Source organism: Capricornis sumatraensis, chromosome 21 (genome assembly GCF_032405125.1).
Source record: "Capricornis sumatraensis isolate serow.1 chromosome 21, serow.2, whole genome shotgun sequence".
Classification (NCBI taxonomy): domain Eukaryota; kingdom Metazoa; phylum Chordata; class Mammalia; order Artiodactyla; family Bovidae; genus Capricornis; species Capricornis sumatraensis.
In genome coordinates this window covers 47,021,728-47,048,309 of record NC_091089.1, presented here as the reverse complement: position 1 = coordinate 47,048,309, position 26,582 = coordinate 47,021,728, and the positions used below count along the sequence as shown (strand labels likewise).

The 26,582-nt window shown below is 44.5% G+C and overlaps 1 protein-coding gene across 2 annotated transcripts in view; it reads right to left on the bottom strand.

The window, feature by feature from the left end:
• Positions 1 to 25,558, bottom strand: part of SETBP1 (SET binding protein 1) — a 381,560-nt gene extending 356,002 nt beyond the window's left edge. For both annotated transcript variants that reach the window (XM_068993998.1, XM_068993999.1), the window contains exon 1: positions 25,076 to 25,558. In XM_068993998.1, the coding sequence (XP_068850099.1) occupies positions 25,076 to 25,558 (483 nt within the window). The remainder of the gene's footprint in view (positions 1 to 25,075) is intronic.
• Positions 25,559 to 26,582: the final 1,024 nt, after the last annotated feature.

Below are 26,582 nucleotides of genomic sequence, written 5' to 3'. Positions count from 1 at the left end.
CAGTTTACATTCCCATCAACAATATATAAGGGTTCCCTTTTCTCCACATCCTTGCCAACATTTGTTATTTGTGTTCTTTTTGATGATATCCATTCTAACCAATGTGAGGTGATATCTCATTGTGGTTTTAATTTGCATTTCTCTGATGATTGATGATGTTGAGCATCTTTCCATGTGCCTGTTGACCATCTGTATGTCTTCTTGGGAAAAATGTCTATTCAGATCTTCTGCCCATTTTTTTAATTGGTTTGTTTGCTAGTTTGAAGTCAAGTTGTATGAACTGCTTATATGTTTTGGGTATTAACCCCTTAGCAGTCACATCATTTGCAAATATTTTCCTTTATTCAGTAGGTTGTCTTTTCATTCTGTCTATGGGTTCCTTTGCTCTGCAAAAACTTTTAAGTGTGTCCAATTTTTTTTAATATAAATTTATTTATTTTAATTGGAGGTTAATTACTTTACAATATTGTATTGATTTTGTGATACATCAACATGAGACACAACCAAAAAAAACATTGCTGTGATTTATAAAAGTTTGTGTGATTTTTGAAGAAAGAGGACACGTCTCGGATTTTATATTCTTAATATTGAGGGCAATGACTGCCTCAGAATCTAAACTCATTCATTGTTAGCGGAATAAATAAATGACCACTATGGAACATTAATAGCAGGTACCCAGATGCACCTTAAATTTGACTACTTGCACTTAAAACAGTGCACTTTTCAATCATGTATACCTTCTGTGATTTTTAATAGACTGCAAACAAATTTAGCACAGAGAAATGTGGTGATATCCAGAGAGATGACCCGCTCTGAGAACCACAAGTTTCTAACAGTGAACAGCCACTAGACATCCCAAAGGCTTCACTTCGCCCGAATCCCTGACTGGCCTGCTACCTGGAATAAATCAGACAGCACCACCCTGGAGTTTGGAAGAAGTAGCCAAGCTGTGCTAACGTGATCACAAGGAGAAGAGGGGCATGACTCAGTCCCTCAGACTCAGCATATTCCTAAGCAATGAGTCTTGAAGGAGAGAAGAGATGATTCTGGTTTCTTCCTGAGATAGCCTTCATTCATTCTGAGGATGGACTTCATAAGTGGCAACATAACAAATGAGGGACTGTATGAATAGCACTTCTAAGGATCTCCCGTCAAATCAAGTCTCTTTTTTTAACCAGGTATAAGTGATCTGGGTTTCAGTTTAGGGTCTTAGAGAAGTGTCACCAACTCTTTAGCATAGTTTCTGTGTTAAAAGGCAGGGTTACAAAGAGGAATACTTTAACCCAAAAAGGGAAAAAGCACCTAAGCCCAGAACTATACACCACTGGAAAGGGTACTCACAAAGCACAGATAATGGCATCTAAGCATCCATTGGGAATACCAGCATGGTCCATTTCACCTATAAGAATTCAATTCTAGGAAGGTGGTCAAGATTTCACATTTAGGGTGTTTTGAGACCTTGGTGACAACATAACAGGGGTTGCCTTAATGAGTCTTGTTCTCATTAGGGTTGGAGGGAACATTCTAGACACCTCAAATCATATAGTTGTCAACTACTAACAGAGCTCATGCAAAGGAAGTCTCTGCCAGCTATCCACTCTCCTGAACTCAAAGGTGATTCTTGCCGTTCAGCGCAAAAGCTGCCTCTAGAACAGCAAGTTTCTCATCTAAATGCATCTTTGTGAGACACAGAAGACATTCAGCAGCAAATCCTTAAATGCTTTCAAATGAAAACAAAATGATGGTAAGGTCCTTGAAGACAGGGACCTCAACAGATAGCATTTATCATAATCTCTACCCCGAAGTGGATGACACAGGACATTGACAGTGGAAAAAAAAAAAAAAAAGTAAAGGCTTGTTTTTCTTTGGGAAATCAAAATATATACAAACACATACATTTCTATATATATCCTGACCAAATATACGAGTCAAATATATTGGGTTGGCCAAAAAGTTCATTCTAGTTTTTCCATTACTCAGTTTTACGGCCAACCCAACATTTAACACTTCCTGAGAGGTAAAACACTGAGTAACTCAAACTAAACATGCTTCATTTAGGATCTGAAAAGTGAGACTGAAGCATGCTTAGACTGTTAAAAAAAAAAAAAAAAGCTGTTAACATGTTCTATTCTTGCACTTGAATAATGCTTTCAGCTTTCCAAGATCCTTTGATAGCCATCACCTCCACACCCCCTCCTCCTCACTAAGATCAATGGTAAAGGGATTTATCTCCCCAGTTGACCCCAGAATGTGAAAGCAGAAACCAGAGTGGGAACATGGCTGTCATACAACAATTTAGCTAGGGCCTTTCACCTTGGACCCTTCTTCTCATATTACACCAGAAACAAGTTACGGAACAGAGCAGACAATAGTGGTTTGAGGCATTTGTTAAAACAAGGCCTCCGGAAAATCTTTGTTTACCTTAAAAATAAATTTCGAGTACAGTTCATTTGAAAGCAAGCATATCATGAAATTTAAAAGCATTACTGTTACATGGTGGTGGTGGTTTAGTCACTAAATCGTGTCCAACTCTTGTGACCCCATGGACCTTAGCCTGCCAGACTCCTCTATCCATGGGATTCTCCAGGCAAGAATACTAGAGTGGGTTGCCATTTCCTTCTCCAGGGGATCTTTCCCACCCAGAGATCGAACCCAGGTCTCCTGCATGGCAGGCAGATTCTTTACCAACTGGGCTATACTACTATAATATTAAGACCTCTAAACTGCAAATGGGAGCTCATATACCTTCATAAATGAACTTTCAAATCAGATAACCTAACTTCAAGTAGTCACACTCTTATACACTTGTACTTATAACTTATATTCTACACTTTCTTAAGCTATCTAACCTCCCCAAGAAACAGTGTACTCATCAGCAAACTAGGAATAATAAGACTTAACCTCTTGGAGCTGTTGGGAAGAATACGTATAAATTTGTATGTAAAGGCCTTAACTCGGTGCCTAATATACAAAACTTAAGAGGTAGCAATTCACATTAGCTTATTCAAATTCTCTTTTAGTAAGTTCCAACTTCAGGCCGTACAACAAAGCAAAGTTTCTACCTCCCTCAAAAAGAAAATAATAGGTATCTAGGACTATTGGAATGAACTAAAACCTAAAAGCTTGAAATGTCACTTACAAATTACTTTGTAACAATTCACGTTAGTTGTTAAAGTTCAAAATTTAGATAAGAATTTCATGAAGTTTTCACAGGGCTCCTAAACTGATAGAAGAGAAAGTTCCTCCTGAACTAAAAAGCCAAAAAAACTTCAGAGGGGAAGGAATCTTTCAGAGACCTACCCAAGGTTCCATGAAGGTACCCAGTTCTGATTTCCTCCAGGCTGAGAACCAGGAGAGACCCACCCCCTTTGAAGCTTCTCACACCTCCCTCCCCACCCCCAGCCACCATCACCGCCCCCAGCAACCTTTCTAACCATAGATTTCTAAGTAAAAAAGGAAACTGCCTAAAATTGAAACTGCTTTGGTCTATTATTGGCTTTGGTGGATGTGGGAAGAAAATAGAGGAGGGGTAGGGTAAGATAGGCTGATGAAAATACTCTGAGTCATCACTTCCTGGAAGAGGTGGCAGGGAACCCAAAGTCGGCTGGGGAGTCAGGGGGTTGAGGTGGGTCCCGGCTCTGCCACAACCTCACCAGGCACCATGGGGACGTCACTCAACTCCTGTGAGTTGCCCTCTGTGAAAGGACGGTCACGGCCTTCCCAGCTCCACATTCCTGCCGTTCATAAATATCCCAGTGAATAAACTACCAGTGCTGCTCACAGCCAGCCTAGAAACCTAAGGGAACTTGCACTCCTGAGCACAGAAGCCTCCCTCAGAAGCAAGAGCAGGCAGGACCCAGCAAGGAGGAGGAGCAGCTGGCTCTAGGTCAAGAACCAGCTGTTTTACTTCCTAACCACTTTCCCACACCCAGACTCTTCCATCCATACACACGGCACCTCAGCCTTGCTAATATAATTCCCTGGGCAGTGCAGGGTAACCCCACTAGCAAGCAACACTCTAGGATAGCCTGACTGCTAGGGTAGCTGCAATCACTTTATATTCTATCTTACATGTAAGATTATATATAAAAGTATTCACTAAACTGCAAGCAGACACAGACAATTTTAAGATTTAGGTTTTAAAAGAAAACAACCTTAAGGGTAATAAACCAAAAGCTGCACTCCGCATCGGAATCACCTGTTCATGCACCTGCATACCTTTGAGAGGCAGGACTGGCTTTCTTTTCATTTGTCTGATGCTAACTCCTATGGGCAGCTTCTAAACCCTCCATCTAAGGCAGGTCCTGATGACCACGCGCTGGATGAGTGAGTGAAGAAATGAATGCTGAGCTGCCCAAACAAGGAGGCAAGGGAGCATGACGCACTGCATTGCTCCTTGAACTCTGCAGTCACACTGGCTTCCTGGGTAATTTAATAACATTCTCTCACATTCATGTCCTCTCTCTCCATCTCTGGCTCCCACCCCAAAGCATTAGACAGTCTGACTGAATAGCACTCAAAATATTTTCTCATTTAGAGAAGAAAACAGGAATTTGCCACTTGTCTGCCTCTATTCTGTTGCCTGTCAGCCTTCAGCAAATATTTCAATCCTGGGCCTCTGCCTGCTGCTAACCTTTCTCCTTTAACCTTTGGCCCTGCCCTCTTCAAATCTTTCAGGCTTTACTTTCTCATCTTTCCAGCTTAGACACTCTACCCCAGAGCTGACTTCTCTACTATGTTCAACCAAAAGGAGATACAGCAACACCCTTAAAATGATCAGAGTCGAAAGAAAGCTCCTGTGATCGGCTCGCATGATCAAAAGATGATTAGACGCATCGGCACCTCATCGTGGTGAACGGGACTCTTCCTGTAACTGGGCTCCCATTCTCACTGGCCTAAATGTGGCCTCCAAACCTTCAGAGCCTTATTTCTACTCTAGCCACTTCTAAATGCTAACCACCTCAAGAGGGCAGGTCACTGAGGTTAGAGGCTCAGGGGTGGCTGTCAGATGGACACAGAAGAAGCAGATCAGGTCCACCAGGGCACTGAGGATGCAGAGCTCCTGGCGAACTTTTCTTCACATCTGGCCAAATCATATAACAATTCCTTTCCAAACCCCTGCCCCTCCATCTCCCAATCATTGCAACTCCAGCTAATCGCCCCCCTCCCCACCCCACATCCCATGTTGGGGCCACTAGCACTCACCATTTCCCCAAATTTGTCTGTGTCCACCAATATGTGAGCTGTGCTATTCTTAAGTATTTCTGCAAAACTAGGGGGAAGGTGAGGAATATTGAAGGACCTTTTTTTTGTTTCTTGCAATGACCAGTCTGCTGTCTAATAGCACTCCTTTGAATGTAATTAATTGTGCTGTCTCTTGGTTCATTAGAAATGAGAACCTCAGGTCCCAGCCAGCCTAATGCAGGGTAAATCATGTTTAAGTAACCACATAACTAGTGGGTCAGCTTTATGTTTTGTCTTGGCTGCAACCATTATTTAGCTGAGTACTCAAAGTGCCTATCAGTGGGGCTTTCATGTCAGGCAAGTATTAAAAGACAAATGTTTTCTCTCTTTCCACCTCCATTTCCAGTCTCTCTTTTCTGATGCTGCCTGCACAGGGCAGCTAGGAAATAAAGGCTCCTTTATCTGATCCTCTTAGACCAGAGCCATGGAGGTTCAGGAGGATTCAAGAGAGAAGGACCAAACTGAGCTATGATGGGCCAAGCAAACAGCAGGCAGACTCCCATCCAGTGGCAAGGGGAGGCCACAGTAATCAAGGGTCCTGTCTTTTTTAGCACCTAGCATTGTTTTTTCCAGACTGTCACTGGTTGGTCATGTGATCTTTGCCAAATCATGAGACATTCTGATCTGGACTCTGTCCTCACCTGTAAAGGAAAGATCGCTCTGATGATCTTCAAGGTCTCTTTCAGCTTTAATATTTTTTATGTGTATCCATCAAGCACTGGGAAGCAGTTTGACCCACTCATATAGATATGGAGAATGCCCCCTACAGTATAAAAAAGGATCTGAAAAGATGAAAGCACCAACCTTTTTATAGCCCAAGTCTGCCCAGTATAAAGGAAAGTCAGAGGAAAAGAAGGAAAAAGCGGGATGTCCAGGATGTTCTTTTTTTCAAAAGGGAAATTTAGGCGCAGTGTGGCAACATAACAGAGAGAATAAATTACTGGTGTGACTAGATATAAACACAGAAGAACTCAAAATTTTGTCCCAGATTCTTATCCTATTATATAAACTTTCCCATAGGATGGCCTGATGATAAGCAAAAGGAGCATTTCTGCTTTTTAATTTTTGTAGATTTGTGTTTGCCACATTCCCTAGGATGCCAATCTGGAAATCCCAGAAGTCTAGCACGAGAGCCCTTCTGACCACACACCCTACCAATCTTCTGTCTTCCACACTTCCTCAGGGGCACACTTCAGCGGTCACTGGGTGATAATAACCAATCCTTCCATGCATGACATCCAGAACTTTGTTCATCCCATCCACGGAGCATGTGTTGTTCATTATGCATCCCTTGTACTCCAAGGAAGCTCCCTGAAGACAGGGCTAATGGAGGTCACGCAGCCTTTAGACCCCTACAGCATCCAGTACACCACTTGTCTCCAGCAGGCTCACTGGAAACACTTGTAGAATGAATGGAGGTGGAACAACAATATCTTGACACAGAACTATGTGGTCACACTGGAGGCACATACCTCTCTTAGCTTTTAACTAGGACGTAAACTGCCCTAAATCTGCTCTGCCTCTTTCAGAACACACACCACCAATTAAGAACTTGGAAGCTGAAGTGATGATGGGAGACTCGGAGGAGAATAAAGGACAGGAGCACAAAAAAGCTTGGAGACATTGACTAGGAAGTTCCAAAAATAACATAAGAGCTCCCAGGATTCCCCCTCTAAGCCCAGAGCCCAGTCAAGGCAGCCCCTCAGATATCTATTTCAACAGCACACCAACATATACATATATGTCCACTGAGACACTCTCTCACCTACACATGTCCAGACACCATCCAGTTGGCAAACAAGTGACAGTATGCAAATTATCAGAAGCCACAAAGATTTGCTTCGGTGGGGAGCCCAAACAAACAAGGAACAATTTTGCAAGTGGCCACAGATGGCTTAGCTTCTCTCCTTACAATGGACACTAACGAGATTTGCCATAACTAATTCATTCTTTCACACCATTGCCCTAATTCATTCTTTCACACCTGCCCTCAAAAGGTGGGGGAAATTCCCCATCATGGCCATATGCATTTTGTTCCTTTCTAACACATGAAAAGTGCAACTTGTCCCTCCTCATTGTGCAGGGGAAGTTCACATTTAAAGGAGTTTGAAAAAGGTTTGAGAGGAGGTGATGGGGGAAGCAAACATATGCTGGATTTTCTTTCCCATTTCACCTCTTTGCAGAAGGGGTAGAAAAGCAGAGATTTACTGAGTCCTGTACTGAGCTGGAGGCGTCCCAGGTGGCGCTAGTGGTAAAGAACCTGCCTACCAATGCAGGAGATGTCAAGAGATACGGGTTTTATCTCTGGGTTGGGAAGATCTCCTGGAGGAGGGCATGGCAATCCACTCCAGTATTCTTGCCGGAGAATCCCCATAGACAGCGGAGCCTGGCAGGTTACAGTCCATAGCACTGCACAGAGTCGGACATGACTGAAGTGACTTAGCACGCATGCACATACTGAGCTGGAGAACTCAGTAGTAGCAGAGGAATGGGTGCAAAGCATCGCAGAAAACAAAACAGTGAAACAGATAGTTGGAAATAAAACTCCACAGCAAAATGCTAGATTTGGGACTTTTGTAGACTCCTCAACCTCTTCTGGAACTTTCTAATCATCTTTTCATAAGTGTCCCTATGCGACTCCATGGACTGTAGGTCACCAGGCTCCTCTGTCCATGGGGATTCTCCAGGCAAGAATACTGGAGTGGGTTGCCATGCCCTCCTCCAGGAGGATCCTCCCAGCACAGTGGGTTGCCATGCCTTCCTCCAAGGATCTTCCCAACCCAGGGATCGAACCAGGTCTTCCACATTACAGGCAGATTCTTTACCATCTGAGCCACCAGGGATACAAGTGTCCCTAACACACAGTCAATGGATTTTTAAGAAAGCGACTGAGCTTCTCTAAGTCACAGGAATCAAAATTCAAGAAGCCGTTCCTTTTCACCTGCTGAAGGCTGCTTAGGCCTCCTCGGTGGGACAGCAAAAACCAAGGGCACTTTCTCTCTTCACTGTGTGCTGCAGTAGGCCTCTGGGCCTGTCCACTCTGGGCCCGCTTCCCTCCAATGCTGTTATATTTTGATTTCCTAAAGCAGCTATCCACAGATTCCCCAGCTCTCTGCTCCCCAGTGTGGAGGTGGATGGTGTCATACCTTTTTTGTCCCATTAAAGAAGAAGTCAGATTCCTCATCTGCTCTCCCATGGTTTTCCTGCACTCTGGATTTCCAGGTAAACCCTGCAGGCCAGCCCAACGGGTTCAAGGCATACAGTGAGCACCCTCACCCCAGGACCATGGCTCAGAAATACCCAAGCTGCTTTTCCCTCGTTTTGAACTGTGGTGTTGGAGAAGACTCTTGAGAGTCCCTTGGACTGCAAGGAGATCCAACCAGTCCATTCTAAAGGAGATCAATCCTGAATATTCATTGGAAGGGCTAATGTTAAAGCTGAAACTCCAATACTTTGGCCACCTGATGCGAAGAGCTGGCATTTGAAAAGCCCCTGATGCTGGGAAAGATTGAAGGTGGGAGGAGAAAGGGATGACAGAGGATGAGATGGTTGGATGGCATCACCAACCCAATGGACATGAGTTTAAAAAACTCCAAGAGTTAGTGATGTACAGGGAGGCCTGGCGTGCTGCAGTCCATAGGGTCGCAAAGAGTCAGACATGACTGAACTGAACTGAACTATACTCTGCTTCCATCAAGATCCATTCAAGCCTCCTCTGTTTCTGCATCCTTCTCTGAACTGTTCGCACACCCCAGCGTCTGGCACGAAATAACCATCCTGCTTGGACCCAACCTCCCCAACAAGAGGTGAAGCTCAGAGCCTTCTCTGAAGGCCAAACAAGTCCATATAAACTGGGAGGAAGGACTCTGCATTCTTTTGCCTGCCCAGGTACCCACATGAGTTCCCTGCCTTTTCATTGTCTGTCATCATTCACATCAACTATCACAGAATATGTCTACCCTTTTCTCAAATAAATATGTAGTTTATACTCATAGGTGACTACTACAAAACTAGGCATGTTATGAAAGTAATAATTAGGTCAAGCCAAGCCCATATATTAATACGTCTCCTAGTTACATGAATCAGTATTTGTATGGCAATTTACTGGAATATGAGAGTTGGAAAAGACTTCAGTATCTTCTGCTTCATTGCCTTCATTTCAAGATGGGACTCCTAAGAACAGAGGCAGGGAGGAAACCCAGGTGGTTAGGGGCAGAGACTAATCTGCTTCTCAGTTAGGGCTCTATTGCGTCGTATACAATATCTATCTGCCCAGAGACCAGACACATACACACACACATGCAGGTACACATAACACTGAATACTCACTAACACACACAAACCAAACCACACCGCCTTCTTAGGGCTCCCCAGACAGAGCTCCTCAGACCATGACGACAGAAGGACGTGGCTCTGCATCCTCTCCGATGTTCTCCAGGCCTCGCTCGGATCATCTCCTAAACATATGTCTTCCTCTCCAGCTCTTTGCCTCTACTGTCCACAGGGTGAACCCCCACAACTGGTTTGTCCTCTTTGGAGAAAGAGAAGCTTCAAGGACCAGCAACTGTCTCCCTGGGCTTAACGCAATGAGCCAAAGCAGCCACTGATGCAGGGCAGTCCGCCATGAAGGAGTGGGTTCTGCTGCAGGCCTAATATCAGAAGCAAAGGTCAGCTGTCATTTAGGAATGAAGCCAGAAGGAAAGCCAGGCATCCAGAAGTTCAGCACCTGCTCCTCCCGGGAGCTGGAGGGGGCACAGCTGGTCCAGCCTGCGGCAGCCCTTCTCAAGCCCACCTGCATGGCTCCCCCCAAGGGGATGTGAGCAGTGATTTCCACACTGGTAGAAAGCCATCAGTCCCTAGGGTGGAGCAGTAAGTACTTCTGAGAGGTCCAGGACCAAAAGCCAAGCTCATCCAGGAGCACCCACTTTCTCACCGCTCCATCCTTCCCCTGCACTGGTTGCCTGGACAGAGGGAGCCTTGCAGAGGCAGCCCTCCCCCAGCCCATAAGCATAAACAATTCCCCTTCCCCGTGCCTCACCATTTCTTTCAGCCGCTGTCCTTCTCTCCTTCCCTTTCCAGGCACTAGTTCTCACATGGCCTCTGCTCTTGTACCTGATTTGCCCCAGTACACCGCAGATTTCTACTTCCATCTTCTCCATTACTTTTTCTGGGTTCTGCTCCTTCTGCTAAAAGGCATGATGTGATTTTTTTCACACCTCTGGCCAACCTTGCTTTTCTCTCTTCTTCTTTCTATACTCAAAATCTCAAGGACAAATGCAACACATAGGAAATGAAGAAAATACCTTTTATTAAATGAGTGAATGAATGACTCAGTGATGCAGAAGAAAGGAAGCCCCGTGAGTGGACAGTTAGTATCAGCAGGGGCCCTGAGGGCTGCTCAGCTCAGCTCTGGGACTCTTTGTTGGGGCCCCTTTCTCAAGCCTAGCAGAGCCCAGTGTTTTGAAGTCAACATTCTCCTTTCACTATTTCCTCCTATTCTTCCTGCTTTCAGACCTCTGAGAACCGAAGCCTCAGGTGAAACAGAGCTAGAAAGGGACCCAGGGTAACTCAAAGTACAGCCTGAGTCAGCTGGCAGAGCTGAGTATAGGGACCGTTCTTGGCCCCAGGCCCATTGCCCCTGCACCCACTGTCACCCAGCTTATGGATGCCATCAATTAGAACCTCTCTCACCTAATCCAGTGTGTCTACATGTCTTCTCTGGCTCTTTCTCTGAATTGATTCAGGCAAGATTTATTTTTACTCATGGATTGTATCAGAAAGTGAAGGAGAGACCATTTAGTAAAAATTACTTCAGTTCATATAGTAAGGTTTTGAACAAGGACTTCATTGATATTTTCAAGTGCAAAGCTGACTTGATTGCTAAGTCAAGTCACTATATTTCTTATAATTCACATTGACAGGAGCCTACAATGTATTTTAAGATACTAAAATAAAAACAGACACACACGCATTATAAGTTATCTTGGAAAATTCTATCTGCTCAGAAGGAAGCAAAAGAAAAGCCCTGGCCTCTCTCTCTCTTTCTGTTGTGTCTGTTTTATTTTATATTCCATTCTAGGCAGATCCTCCAGCCCCTCTGTGCTCTGGGTCATAATTCCAACCTAACAGTGAAAGGAGGAAGGAGATGGTATGTTTAAAAGCAACTTTATGGGGTTTCACCAATTTACAGAATTATCATGTGTTCGTTCCCCGATCTATCATCTCATTACCATAAAGGAGCAAAACACATCCTTTAGTGGGTAAAGAGTTCTCACCCAGCAATACCCAGGAGTGAAGGCTAGGAGCGTATGTGAGGGCTGGGGGTGCAAGGCCAGAGGCTGGCAGGGTGCTCTGTGCACAAAGTCGCAGGACCACTTAAGAAGTTATCTCAGAACATCTCCGAAACCTGCTAAGAGGATTTTCACTCATCTTGTAGAGGGTGCCAGAAAAACAACCAATGCCCAAGGTTCAGGAATAGAAGAGCTTATCAAACTTTCAGGAGATGTGAACAAACAGTCCCTCTGAGTTCTCTGAAATCTAGCTAATCTGGTTCCAGTTTACAGAGAAACGAAAGCATTGAGAAGGCCCCTTGCCTGTGGGTCTTCGGGGGGCAGGGTTAGAAAGCTAGGATCTCAGGCCCCCACCTTAGGTTCAGTCCTGCTGAGCCCCAAGTGAGGAGCTGCCTCAGGGTTTAGAGGGTGGACACGCTGGAATCCCAGCTTCCCAATCCTAAGACCGAGGCAAGGCACTGAGGGTTTCTGTACCTCATGCACACAACTGCAAAATGGGGATAAAAACACCTCCACTGCCATGGTGGGAAGGAGTCAGTAGACAGTGTGTGTCAAGTGCTTGGCAAGGGTCCCAGCTCAACAACAAAATGGTAGCTTTCACGGCCAATGGCTTTCCCTGTGATTCAAGTTTTCCATCACAGAATGACTCTCTTCTGCCTCTGATGCACAGTTCATATTCTTCAGCAGGAAATCAGGAAACATAAGAAGCTGGACATCAAAAGACCTTCAAGCGAACATCCAAGGACAACAGGCCCTAAGCTTAAGCAACCAGTAAGATCTTGTGTGACCTACAAAATGAGGTGGGAACAGGAAGAAATACTTTTGCTAGTGATGGTTTTAATTTTTTTTCTGTTTTGTTTTTTGTTTTTTCCACCCCCTGCTAAAGGATTAACATGCATGTTCTTAAACAAGGGGGTCCCCCATTTACAGCTGACAGCAGCAGCTGCAACCTCTGCCTCTCCTGCAGAATGGCAGGGAATCGAATCAAAAAGAAAAGCAAGTGGACAACCTTTCCTCCGGGAGCATGAAACACAATACCAGCCTCTCACCAAACCCAGCAGACCCCAGCTCTGATTGGAGGTTGCCTCGGAACAAAGGGAAATTGGTATTTTAAAAAAAAATCTTCTGAAAGCCAACTCAGCAGATGGTTTTTTGCTGGGCTCCATGAGAGGGGGATGGGGTGGGGAGGTAGGGGGGAGGGGAAGGGTGCTGGGATAACACAACTGCCACTGGGATACAGATGACTGAGAAGTGACAAAGATGGGGAAAGAGGGCTGACCTCTTGCCCCAGAATTTCACAAAGGGCAGTTACTCCATGTGGTGGTGACCTGGACTAGGCCACTGATCATGTCCAACCTGCAGCTGCTGTTTATCACAGGCGCGTCTGGAGCCTTTATCCAATGCTGGGGTAGAGAGAGGCTAGGGATGGGGGGATATTAGAGGAAGCCTGGAAAAGTTTAATTAGAGACCACAGTTTGTTAATAATCTACTATAGGGCCGTTCTACAGAAAAGTCTTATATTTCCATTGCATTTTTAACATTTCAGAACCCTTTTACAACCATTCACTCAGATTATTTTCAAAGTAATGTGTAAGAAAGAGACACAGCATTAATGCCCTGTTAAATATGAGAAAACAGAGATTCATTTGCTAAAGGCAGAAGAAGAAATCAAAACCAGAACCCCCAGCACAGGGTGGCCACTCTTCCCTCAAGTCTCAGGCCAGACAGGACTCAATGGAATCTTGTTTTGGAAGGGGCCTTTGCTGAATCCCACATTTTCAGCCCAAACCAGGATATATGAGAATATTTTTGTAAACAGCTCTAGATTAAGTCTCAGTGAGCCTATTATCCACTGCCCCATGCTGCATGCACTGCCAGCCATCACTTCTTACCAGGTCTCACTGTGGCCATGTCCTGCTGAATATTCTCCATCAGGGAGATGGCTATGGGCCCAAGAAAGGAGCTGTGTGTCTCCCAGATGAAGCTACAACACCCAGGTTCATCCACAGCCTAGATCAAGGACAGGCAGGAGGAGCAAATAGAATTCAATTATTCTCTCCTTGAGGAGGTAACAGCAGGACCAGCTAAAGTGCACTGTTCAATGATGGCTTCCTACTGCCAGAAACCAGGAATCCGAGGATCTGATGTAGCTTTGAGTCTCCCCACTCCCTCTCCCCTGGTTGTAATCCCGGGAAACCCTGATTGAAAACCCTCAAAGTCCCTCCCTCAGTCTTTAAAACAGGGAGGACTAACAGCTACTTCATGGAACTATCCCAAGAACAATCCAGAAAGAGGTCACAGTTGGGTGAGGCAGATCTTTCGTAAAGGTGCTAGGCAGATGAGAGCGTTGCCGCCAATTTTCCACACTCTGCACTATCTGAAACGCTCACTGTGACAGTCTTGTACTGTCCTGGGTTTTTCCCTAAATGCTCTGAGATCAATTCCTCCAAATAAGAACTGTCTAAACCCTATGCAGCATTTATGCTGAACACACCACACAACTCTGTAGATTCATGCAGAATTTAGAAGCTTCAGCTCTGCTACAGTGTATCTGGATGAGAGCACAAGAAAAGACAGCATGATGAAAGGTTTTAGATGTTTCTTAAAAACCAATGCAAAATACACAGGGCTGACTAGGCAGAACCTATTTTGATTAAAAAAAGGAAAAAAGAGAGTGAGAGGGTTCCCCACCCCTCCCCACCCCACCCCGCCCATAGAACTACCTTCACTGGCACAGAGCTAACAAGAACTTTAATACCCAGGCCAGGAAATAAAAGATGTAACTTTTGTCCTCAGAGAGCTTACACTATAACTAAGAAGAAAATACCTTTGATAATGCACTTTTAAAACCTTTTTCATTAGATCCAAAAAGGCCACTATGTAATTGAGAAACCAGGTTCACAGATGGTGGAGAGCCATGTTGAGATGCCCCAGTAGGGCAACCACAAAAGATGAAGTCTTTTGTGAGAGAGCATCTACATTTCAAAGTGGCCCTATTTCTGTGTAGTCCACAGACCCTAACCAGACCATCTGACTAATATTTGACCTAGATGCCTGTCTAGAACTATGCCCAAAGAAATGATAATAAGGATAATGCAAACACCTACACTTTGGACCACTGTATGTAGGATGTATGGGCTCCCCTGGCAGCTCAGCTGGTAAAGAATCCTCCTGTAATGCAGGAGACCCAGGTTTGATTCCTGGGTCAGGGAGATCCCCTGGAGAAGGGATAGGCTACCCATTCCAATATTCACGGGCTTCCCTGGTGATTCAGACAGTAAAGAATCTGCCTGCAATGCTGGAGACCTGGGTTTGACCCCTGGGTTGGGAAGATCCCCCTGGAGGAGGGCATGACAACCCACTCCAGTATTCTTGCCTGGAGAATCCCCATGGACAGAGCAGCCTGGCTACAGTCTATGCGGTCACAAAGAGGGAGACATGACTGAGCGACTAAGCACAGCACACATAGGATGTAATGGTTTAGACCCTCAAAAATAACAGAAGGCAATTCTAAGTTGGAGTCTCCTTGACCTTGAGTTCAGTATACACCAGCAATGATGAAGCTGCCAGAAAGCTGAAAGAGCCCAGGGACCTGTTAATAGAGATACTACACTTGACAGTAAAGGAGGGCACAATCCCCTGCAGCCAGACCACCTGCTGGTATTGTCCTCTGCTCTGTGAGCCCCTCCCCATTGAAGCCTTTTAGGAAGGACACAGACAAGCTAGCATCCCTGGCACAGGAACCAAGGTGCCTTAGCATCCAAAAACCATGGAATCCCAGAAATAGTTTCAGGAACTGGAAATAGTCCTGTTTTAAAAGAATAATTTTGGTGCAATGTAAGAAAGAGTTTTACTAAAACCAGAGCTGCCTCAAGAGGTTACAGAGAGTCTCCTCCCTGAGGGCCATTGAGAAGCAGCCAAATAACTGTCCATGAGGGATATTGGAAGGTGTCTTCTGTTTTTTTACAAAGGAAGTTGAAATGGAAACATTCAGAGGCTCTTCTGACTCTTAGTGAAGTCCAGGATGCTGGAAGTGTGACCCAGCTGTGGACCCTTTCTTTCCTTTTGACCCATACCTCCTGTGATTGGCCTTCACCTGTCTCCTGATCTGGTGCCAGGTTCTAGCCTATGTCAGAGTTAACTCCTGGTTTTCAGACCCTTTCTGGATCTCCTAATCATGGCTGCTTTCACGACCCAACAGCACCCACATCCCAGCATGATGCTGACCTGCCACTTAGTCAATGGGAGGAATCCAGTGGAAGACTGGTAAGTTCAGGAACCTGATGGTGCAAGAAAGAGCCACACACCCAGATAAATCTGTGTCCATCTCTGGCTCGCCTGAAAGGGCAAAGATGGAGAAATGAGATTCCCATTGAATGCTACAAATAGATCCCCTTTAGCTCTACTCATGATCCACCATGAGAAGCAGCTCCTTTAAGACAGTTCTCCAGGGATACAGTCTGTAGAGAACAATGCTGAAATCCCCTGATTGTTCAGTGCTGTGAACATGTTTTCATTCACAGCACTGAACAAATAACTGTCTTGGCATGAAAGGCTGCCCACGTTCCTGGGCACATTCATACCTGCAAATGATTACTTCTTATTGGAAGGCATGGTGTCCCACCATGAGGGACAGAACGGCGATCTGTTCATATCCCTTCAAGAATTCTGTACCCCTTCTTCTCCACTTCCGCTGATCCTCCCCACTGTGAAACTGGCTGAAACTTGTGAAAGCTGAAGAAGACAATGTGGCAAAAACACAATACATATGGTCTAGGAAAAACCACTGAAGCAACCTGCATTTGATACTAATGATGATTATCAAATGGTTTCATGGGCCAGGTACCAAGGTGGGAACTACTTGGACTTTTCAGAGTCAATAAAGGCCTCCGTTGTGTCCTCTGGTGAGGTCACAGGATGGTGGGAAGGCAAGAGAAGTGAGCCAGGGGATGAAGGGGCAAGCAGGAAAAAAAAAAAAAAAAAATCTAGGACATTAGCGACAAAGACACACTGCAGGTACAGATGGAGGTCCTGGCCTTCTTAGGGCAAGATTCAATGGAACACTATGGAAGCTAGGAAGGAGCCCTAGAAGTTATGTCATTGAAACCTGCCCTTAGTGCAGGACTCTGACTGGCTGTCCATGTTCCAACACGCTCCGACAGCAGCCTCAGCTTGCACCAAGGGCTCTCGGCTTCACCAGACAGCACATAATTCAGAATCCTCCAAGCACTGGGTACAACTGCGAGTCCACGCAGGTGTTTGCATGCTGTGTAAATCGGCCCACCTCTTGGGAACCTTTGGCTCCACTGAGCTTCTGCCCTCCTCACTGGCCGCCTCTCCCTTTGGCCACTGGTTCCTCTTATGGGGGTGGCAGGGGGCAGAGCCTTAATGCTACCTTCCAAGTCAAGTCATCCTGAGAACCAAACAAGTTGAAACCATTTCCACAAAGTAGTCTGGTATGTGCAAATTATAATATGAATTTTTAGCTTACTGTGGATAAAAAATACCTCTTCATTGCCTCCTGGCTTTGATTTCTGTATGTAAGGCAGTCAAGAGCCTGAACCAATGCCTGTGGCCCAGGCTTTGAGAACTTCCCTGCCATATCCCCATGCTGTCTGCCTAGGCAGTCCTTAAGCAGCGACTTTCCAACCAAAGTGACTCATGTCTCAGGAACAAGGAAGGCAGGAGGGGACATCCTGGGATGTCCTGCATTCTAGCATTTTGAAGGTGGGATGTTTTTCACTTAAAGTTGCAGGAATCAAAAGAATCAAAGGATGGGGCAGAGAAGGCAAAAAGGAATTATTTCTTTTGCCTTTTATTAAAAAGAAAAGAGGTAATGTAACTGAAAGTCAACTGGAAATGCAGATACGAGAGGACTTTTTGCATGTGTAGAATTATGATTGAGAAGAGGGGGTGACTGTACAAACGCTGGGAGTGTGGCAGGGATGCAAGGAAGCACCAGCTGAACCCCATCTGGTCGTCCTTATGACACTACTTTGAAAGTTTCATTTTGAGTCATGCTTTGAGCTCAGCAGCAATCCTGGTTTGGCAGACAAGTGACCACAAAGAAAAAAGATTGTTATCAAAGATAAAAGACCTTTGAATTGACTTTAAATAAATCCCCATACCAATTCTTACCACCAAAAAATATATATATCTATAGCTTTAGAGGCATGTTTGATTAGTAGGTGCTTGTGAAAGCATCAGAAATAAGTCACTGGTACTGCAACCCACCTATCACAATTCAACATAGCCATGAGCAGTACAAAAACAGGATCAGCCTAAAGAAATATATGGCTTCTGAGACACCCCACGCCTCTGAGCACCCAGCACAACTGCAGGGCACTATGTGGCTAGCCATGCTGGTGCCGAGAGGGTCCTGTGGGTGAACTGGAAGAGAGACACGCACGACAGGAATTAAAGTGGTGCATACTGAGTGAGGGGCTGTGCTAAGCATACCAGGCACTTTCATCCCCACAAGACACCAGCAAGGAAGTGCTCCGATGACCGCTGGTTTCACACAGTTAGGTAACCACTTCGAGGGGTTAAGAGACTTGCTTAATGTTACAGGGGACCAGCTTCTAGTGCAGGTACTCTGCAGAGAACCTGGTCTGGAATCAGGGCCGGCAATTTTTCTAACAGATCCCTTATTTCTTACCTGAACAGTTCAAGGAACGAATGACTCTCCATCCAGAACAGAACACAGTTTTCCTACTTTTACTCTAACAGGTTTATCTTCAAAGGTATGGAGTTCACCGAAGAAGGATCCTTGTTGAACTCCAAAGCGAAACTAACAACAGCGGGAAAGAGCCAGCAGGGTGCTGTGAACTCCCAGGGAATCCCTAATACAGGAGAAAAAGAAGAAGCACACAAGGAAGAAAGAGGGGAACCAAACGTTCCCAGAATATCCTCATGGAATGCAAGCTCGATAAACCTCCCCGCTTGGTAAGCTCAACTCTGACGTCCGCTCCCATGATTTTAGGCCTTTTGACACTGCAGCGAAAAGGAAACAATCCAATGACAGAACAGTGGGTCCCAAAGAGAGGTCAACAACTTTGTTTATAGAAACTAGTTTTCTTAGAGAGGAAGACTTGCCTCATCTAACAGAGTGACTCTTTAAGTTTCCAGTTTTTAGAAGAGAAATAAGGTTTCAGAGGTCAATAGCTGTTTTTGGTTTTTTTTTTTAACATGCAAAAAACTGAAATTCAGGAAAGTAAAGAGTTGACTCATTGGAAAAGACTTTGATGCTGGGAGGGATTGGAGGCAGGAGAAGAAGGGGACGACCGAGGATGAGATGGCTGGATGGCATCACTGACTCGATGGACATGAGTTTGGGTGAACTCCGGGAGTTGGTGATAGACAGGGAGGCCTGGCATGCTGCAATTCATGGGGTCACAAAGAGTCGGACACGACTGAACAACTGAACTGAACTGAACTGAAAGCATTCTTATTGAAGCTGTTATTAACAGAGGCAGAGATGGTGCCCAGGGCTCCTGTCCCCAAGTCCACTGTCCTTTCCCAAACACCAACTCCAGATGTTAAATATGACCTGCTGCTTGATACAATGACTTTGTGGAAAAGGTTTTTAGCTATAAAATAACCACAGAGAAACGTATCAGGAAACAAAATTTTCAGGTACTCTGATGAATAAAGAGGAACATGCTGCTTAAAATAAAAAATCAGTAGAGAGAAAATATAAAATTAAACAAGGCGAATTCAGCTTCTTATGAAGAAATGCTGGCCAGACCTACTCTCCCAGTCAGGTGGAGAGTGTTGTAGGGGAAGAAGCCCATACACCCTGGAGTTCAAAGCCTCACATTCACAAGCACTGAAACAGGGAGGGCAAGCCTTCAGTCAAGCAATGCACCTCGAAGTGACCAGAGAAGGTGCTGGGCAAATGGTAGTGAGAGAGGGCCACCTGAACACTAAGGGGTCCGGAAGGCTCTCGCGGGTGCTCAGGACCACCCATCAGTGAGGAGGAAGTGGTGCAGTACCAGAGGTCCAGCAGTCTGAGCCACCTTCTATCCCTGCCCAACACACCCTCCAAACTGCTACAACCATAGCGAGTCGAATGAGAAATCTGCTTCTCAGAAGCCTACAGGGAAAATGGAGAGCCCTGGTGCAGCCCTCCTAACTCTCAAGTGGACCACTTTCGTGCCTCTCTAACCTACATCACTCTCATTACGTCCCCTGGGACCCGCAACCCTTCCTTTCTGCAGTTCAAAATCTGCAGAGCACTCCCATTATTTACAGAATTAAATGCAAACTCATTTACTTATTTGATATTCATCACTCTCTGCAATCTGATGCCAGACTCGCTTCCCGTCTACATCACCTAAAAAACTTTTTCCTCTTCATACTTTGTGGGTTTGACACAAGGAGGGTGCTATTTGAAGGACGAGTAAATGAATTTGTAACCTATTAGACTTCCTAAGAGAGGGCTATGAGTACTTAGAAGAAAATACAGGTTCTTTCCACACATGTATGATGATGTTCTATGTGGGGTTACTGAGAAGGAATCCTGAACAGCTTCCTAGGACCATGGCAGACTCTGAGGAATATGAGATTACTACGGAAAATCAGTTCTCCTGATGAAGCTGGGTAAAGGTGAACATTAAATCCAAAAAACACAAAATAGAAGTTGCATTTTGGTCAAAAGCAAATAATAATCCACAAGCAGAATAAGGGAGAAAATAAGACTTTAACTCATGACACTTTGAAACACTTGGAATTAAAGACAGTGTACCAGCTCATGATCTTGCCACCCTTACGGTGTGGGAAAGTAGGAGAGAAATGCCCTCGAGCTGGAACCTCACCTTCCAGCAGCCCTTTCCAGTGTGGGCACTTGGGGCTTGGACTCCAGCATTGGCCAAACAGCCTAGAAGAACTGACTTTAAAGGCCAACTCTGCTTCTGCTTATGTGAAGCCACTGAGCCTCAATTTCCTCATCTGTAAATATCTCTCATCTGACAGGACTGTTATAAGGACTAATGCTGCTGCTGCTAAGTCGCTTCAGTCATGTCCGACTCTGTGCAATCCCATAGATGGCAGCCCACCAGACTCCCCCGTCCCTGGGATTCTCCAGGCAAGAACACTGGAGTGGGTTGCCATTTCCTTCTCCAATGCATGAAAGTGAAAGTGAAGTCGCTCAGTTGCATCCAACTCTTAGCAACCTACCAGGCTCCTGCAGCCTATCAGGCTCCTCCGTCCATGGGATTTTCCAGGCAAGAGTACTGGAGTGGGGTGCCATTGCCTTCTCCATAGAGAAAGCAAATAGAGATAAAAGAGTTAGCTGAAGGTCTGACATGTGGCTCAATAAATTGGAACTGTTCCTATGACATGTACAATGTACATTTCCCATCTTTTAAAAAAATCTTCCACTGGGTTATATCATGTGGAAACTATCATCTCTATTTGGCAGATGAGGAAACTGGGGCTTCAGCAAGGTTATACTCCAAATCCAGAATCACAAAGACAGTTGATGCTGAAAGCCATGCCACACTTCCAACCTTGGGTCACTGTATAGTCCTTGTCTCAGAACCCCCTCTCCTCAGGCCACTGAATCTGGTGAGTGTCCTGACTCCCACAGAAAGTCCTCAGAAAGAGGAGAGCTGCTAAGCTTTGTCCAGCTATGAGCCTCTTAAAAACCTGTCACTGCTAGAACATTTTAAGTCCACATGTTATACCTGAACTTGCTTCTAGAGATTCATTCTCATATTCTCTATTGTTTTTATTGAGTGACCTAGAGGGGAAATAGAGGAAGCTTACATTATAATTCCACTTACCTGAGTCAGTCTAAGATGTAACAACATGGGTGCTGTGATGAAGAGCAAGGTGCATTTATAGGATCCATGTGCAACCCAGGACCTGCTCAAAGGACAATTCTGAGGCCCTGAAATTCTGAGTTCTCTTCTCAGTCACCACTTCTTACCAAATGCTGCTCTTACACATCACATAAATCAGTTCATCATAAATCCTCTACCAGACAGCATCTCAAGTGTCACCCTAAGTTTACTTGGAAGGGAGGTGACCTGTCCACTGGTTAGACAAGTCCATGCACCCTTGAGCCAATGCAGTGGTATGTTCTCATGGGTCCCTCCTAACATCCTACGACTGATGTGGCCATGGTATCTGAAAATCTGTAACAATTCTCCAGTTTGGAAGATTGGGTCTAGGTGTGAAATTCAGAATAAAGCTCTGAAGGATACCACACACACAGCAGCAGAACATGTACAAACAGAAATAGAAGAGAACTAGCTGTGATATGTAAGGAATGCCATAATTATCCTATAGAACTTTCCTTTTACCAAAAAAAAAAAAAGAAAAGAAAAAGCAAATCATTTGGGATCCAATATAAGCTGTCTTTGCCTAAGGCTGCCAAACAATGACTTGAACAAAACTGATTGGTCTGCAAAAGTAAAACAAACAAAAACAACCAGCAACAAAGCATATAATGATTAACACTCATTTTCCCAGCCTCCAAGTTTGGAGGATAAATCTTTCAAAACAAAATGAGATAAAACAAAATCCTTGTAATCCTAAAACTCCCTGCCCTTCCCCTGAGTCAAGGGTCAACAAGTGTTTCTGGTAAGAACCAGATAGCAGATAGTTTAAGCTCTGAGGGCCATACATTCTCTGTCACAACTACTCAACTCTGCTGTCGAAGTGCAAAAGTAGCCGTAGCCAAAATATAAATAAATAGATGTGGCTCCATTCCAATGAAACTGTATTTAAGGACATTGAAATTTGAATTTCATATAATTTTCCCATGTTACAAAATATTATTCTCTTTTTTATTTTTTCCCAACCATTCTTTGCTTGCAAGCTGTACAAAAATAGGCAGGGGGCTGAATTTTGCCCACAGACTAGTTTACCAACCCTGTTCTAAGTCAGCATATATGATCAGATGACACCCAAGGAGGCATCGCTACTCAATCAAGGACCAGCTCAACAGAGCTGTTTCCTAAGTGCTTAGCAAAAGACCTGACTCCCAGGGATCACTCCACGTACACTTCTTCAATGAGCAACTTGCCTCACAATAAAAGATCCAGAAGACTAGATTTTCGAGTAATACACTGACCTACTGCTTACAAAATGCCATCCTCATCCTTTTCCCTGTTCCAAAATTAATGATCATGTAGTTCCCATTCATACAAATAAATTCTGCAAGCTCATTCCACTGAACTTTTCTGTACAAATGGTAGACAAGGTTTCCGCCTCTCTGCCTCAGCTCCAGCTTTTGCTCACTCCTTGCTGGCAAAACAACAGAGACTGAAAGAGTAATAAACTTACCAGACTACTCCAATACAGATCAGAGACCTTCCTATCATCTAAAATGATCAAGACCCAGTACTGATAACTATTCCTTCCTCTCTGAAAAGTATCAGCTCTAGACATAATGTAGAAAGGATAAAGAAATAAAATACAAAGCAATTTTCATAGATATTCCCATTACAGAGCCAGCATAACACCGCATTGTGCATTTGATTTCAGCCCTCCCCCCTTGTCTCCCCACCTCCAATTGCTCAGGCTTAGATATGCATACTTAGTAGGTCACATATTCAAAGAAGCAATTTCATCTCTCTTTCCAATGAAGTACACAAAGGGCATCCAACTTTTTGGGGGAGAATCACCAGCCTGAGAATTTCAGATATGAGAGTGGAGGTCCACTGCACATTTCAGCTTTGAAATCATCTCTGTGAACAAATTCCAGAGTTTTATTCTGGGGCATTCCAATAGACAGATGCCTATATTTGGGGACAGTCTTATGGCCTTAAGGAAGGAGTACTGATCAGGACAACTTACTCTTTCTAGGATTGTGAATTTTGGTTTGCGCACCCTAAACTGTGGGCTGCTGCTCAAATTCTGGCGGTGATGGTGATGAAGGGAAAACAGTTCCCACAGTTTTCAAGACTGCTCTCCCCCACAAAAATCCAACAATACTCTTTGCGCCATCTCAGTGACCAACGACAAAGATATTCATTTTCAAAGCTGAAGAGACTTCAACTCCAAAGCAAAATTTAACTTTCTAAGTGGAGCCTGCTGGCATTTCTTTGCATTTGCTTGCAAAAATCTCAAAAGTTTCCATGTACATATAGATAATCTTTGATTTTATATCAGAGAACCCAGAAAGCATCGCAAAGTTGTAAATGGGGACAGGAGAAGTGAAAGCACTTACCTCTATGCTAGGTAAAAACACACCAATTTCTAAAGTTTTTTTTTTGTGTTCCAAATGTTAAAGAAGACGTCAACTGCCCTGGCTTGCTCAGGGTTGAAGGGGGTCCTGGATACAGGACTTTCTGTTTGAAAACCAGGTTAGTCTGAGCAAACTAAAAGTGTTGGCCACCCAGAAAAGTCTTTTCTAGTCCTTTTTTTTTTTTTAACTGCAACACATCAGCCAATACACCTAGTATGAGGAAAGGCACAGCCCAGCACTAAAGAAACCACATGATTCTTGGCAGTTTATTGAAAATGACTATACCAAAGCTCAAAAATCACTGGCAACAGAAAAACTAGATTATTTCTGGGCTATAAAGGAGAAAGGTTCACTCATATGGGCCATTTTACCTCCTATCATGCCCAGAGTCCAAATATTAATAAATAAGATGTGACAGAATTACAAAGACTCTGGTTAACATCCACAACTTAAAACTCCAGAACTCTTGTCAACAAGAGGACTCCTTGCAGAGCTGTTCACAAGACCCAGAGACTCCTGGATAAAAACTTTCTAGACTAGGGCAGCCCGCTGCTATCACAGCTGAGTGCCACACCCCTCCCAGGAAAGGAGGTCTCTGTAACCCTGTGCGACACAAAACAAAACCTTAGATCCATACATTCAACCAAACTATATCATTAATCACCTAGAGATCTGCTTTCCACGCCCACATTGCTTTTTATGAGGAAAATGACAATACACTGAGTTCATCCAACACTTCACCTGAGAAGTTTACAATGTGTTAGACAAAGCCTCAGCAGTCCCCTGTCCCTTCCATTTTTCCAGCGCCAGCTCAAAAGCTCACCACTGGCTCCCGGGAAGATGATCTCTCAGCCGAGAAGAGCCTCTATTTACTATTTAGACTGGGCTTCCTCACTCAAGTAAGCGACTTGTCTATTTTAGAAAGATGTACAGAAATGACTAAAACCAAAAGAGTGTTATAACGGTGCTTGACTGTTCTGAATGACCAAAATTTTCAACTTCCTACTCTTCACTATGAGAACAGATATAAATATCAAACCAAAAAAAAACAAAAAGCACCCTCAAAATTCTCTCACAGCTAGCCAGATCTGACCCAGCCAATTGGCTGCCACATAATAAATAAGAACTTCCAGGAACATAACTGTAGTTTTTTTTCATTTTGTTTTCAGTCAGTAGAAGCCATTATTAAACTGGATACTATACCAAGACACAGAAGACATTTTCTGTAGGCCACAAGTGTTCCATCAGAGAAATGAGTAATTTATAAATAAGCAAGTAGCCCCTTAACAGTTGAGGATAAAACGGCAAAGGCAAACCAAAACACCTGGCCAACAGGGATCCCTACCTTCTTTTTGGAGTGGCTTCTTTCCTCCTCCTTTGCGGCTTTGCTATTTTTCCCAGCACGGGACACCTTCTGGTCCGACTGCTTGATGGTGATCTTGATCTCAGGTGGGCATATATAGTTCTCCAGATTCTTTGGGGGTTTCTTAGCCCGTTTTGTGGTCTGAATCTTCAGTTTCAGACTCCCCTCTGTGAAATTGGCCTCCTTGATAGAAAACTCCTGTTCTTCCAGGCCATCTCCTGCCACCCATTTCTCACTGTCTGCATTGGAGTTGGAATCCACATCCCGCCCTGAGCCCAGTTCATCCTCCTCCTCTGGCTCCATGCGTTCTCCACCTGCTGGGATTCCCTTCCCAGTCTCCGGAGCAGACAGCAAAGGTTCTCCTGTACAGCTAGGAGTAGTCGAGGGCTTGGCTGAGGAGACTGGCAGGAATTCCGACTCACTCCCCCTTTGCCGGGAGCCACTTAGAACTTCCCTGGACTCCATGACAATCCTCCAGTCGCCAAGAGTTCTCAGGAGGGAGACAGGGAAAAGGGGAAGGCGAGAAGAGACGGCACCCAAAATTCCAAGGAGAAAGTGGTCCGGCTGGGCTCAGAGCCCCAGGGAAGAAGACACCGTGAGGTTGTTCAGAAGAGATCAGATCTGCAACTGAGAAGCAGAGAGATAATTAGCCATGGCAGGCAGGAAAAAATGACCCCCAAAGGGAACTCAAACTAAGTCCCAGAAGTCCCATCCTACTTATCTATGGCATTAGAAAAAGAAAAAAAAAAAAAAATGATTTGAAAGAAATCAAACCAGAAAGTACACATCCCCAAATTGTATTATATGGGAGCAGAGGGGCAGACACACGCACAGTCTTTCATTGAATTGTTACTAATTTTTATGGTTGTGGGTCCAAGAATAAAGAGAGATGAGTCCTCCAGTCCAGTAACAAGCTAGATGCTTCTTATACCAAAGCCACAGCCGGCTGAGTCACCATCAAAGCCAACTATGACGAAAGGAAGTCTAAGTGCTGATACACAGGTCCCTGGAAACCGCACCTGGCTGGCTTCTTGCACAACTTCCCTCTCACATGTGAAGAACAGTCTGCAAAGCTGAACACAGTCCTGGGCTGCCTAGGCCAAGCTCTGCATCCCCTCAGAAGAAGAGCTTCTGGACTGTTCTTTCTTTATCGTCTTTCATTGTGAATTATTTTAATCATGCACGTGTCTTGCCTTTATTTCTTAAAACAAATGCAAAGCTGAGGTGAAGGTTTGTAAAAGGAAAACAGAGTTCAGTAAGAAATTACTTCTAATGCTGTGATTAATGCAAAACAAATGCTAAATGCATTTCTGACACAAAAGTTTTTTAATCACTATCTATCTTTTAGATAAAAATAACCACCCGAGACAGTTTTAATTCCCTTCCTGGCCCTTAAATAAAGTGGCATTATGTCTACATGACAACAAAAAAAAGAGAGAGGGAGAGAGGGAGCGTTTCACAGGCCTTTGGAAGTGTCAGGAATCCCTGC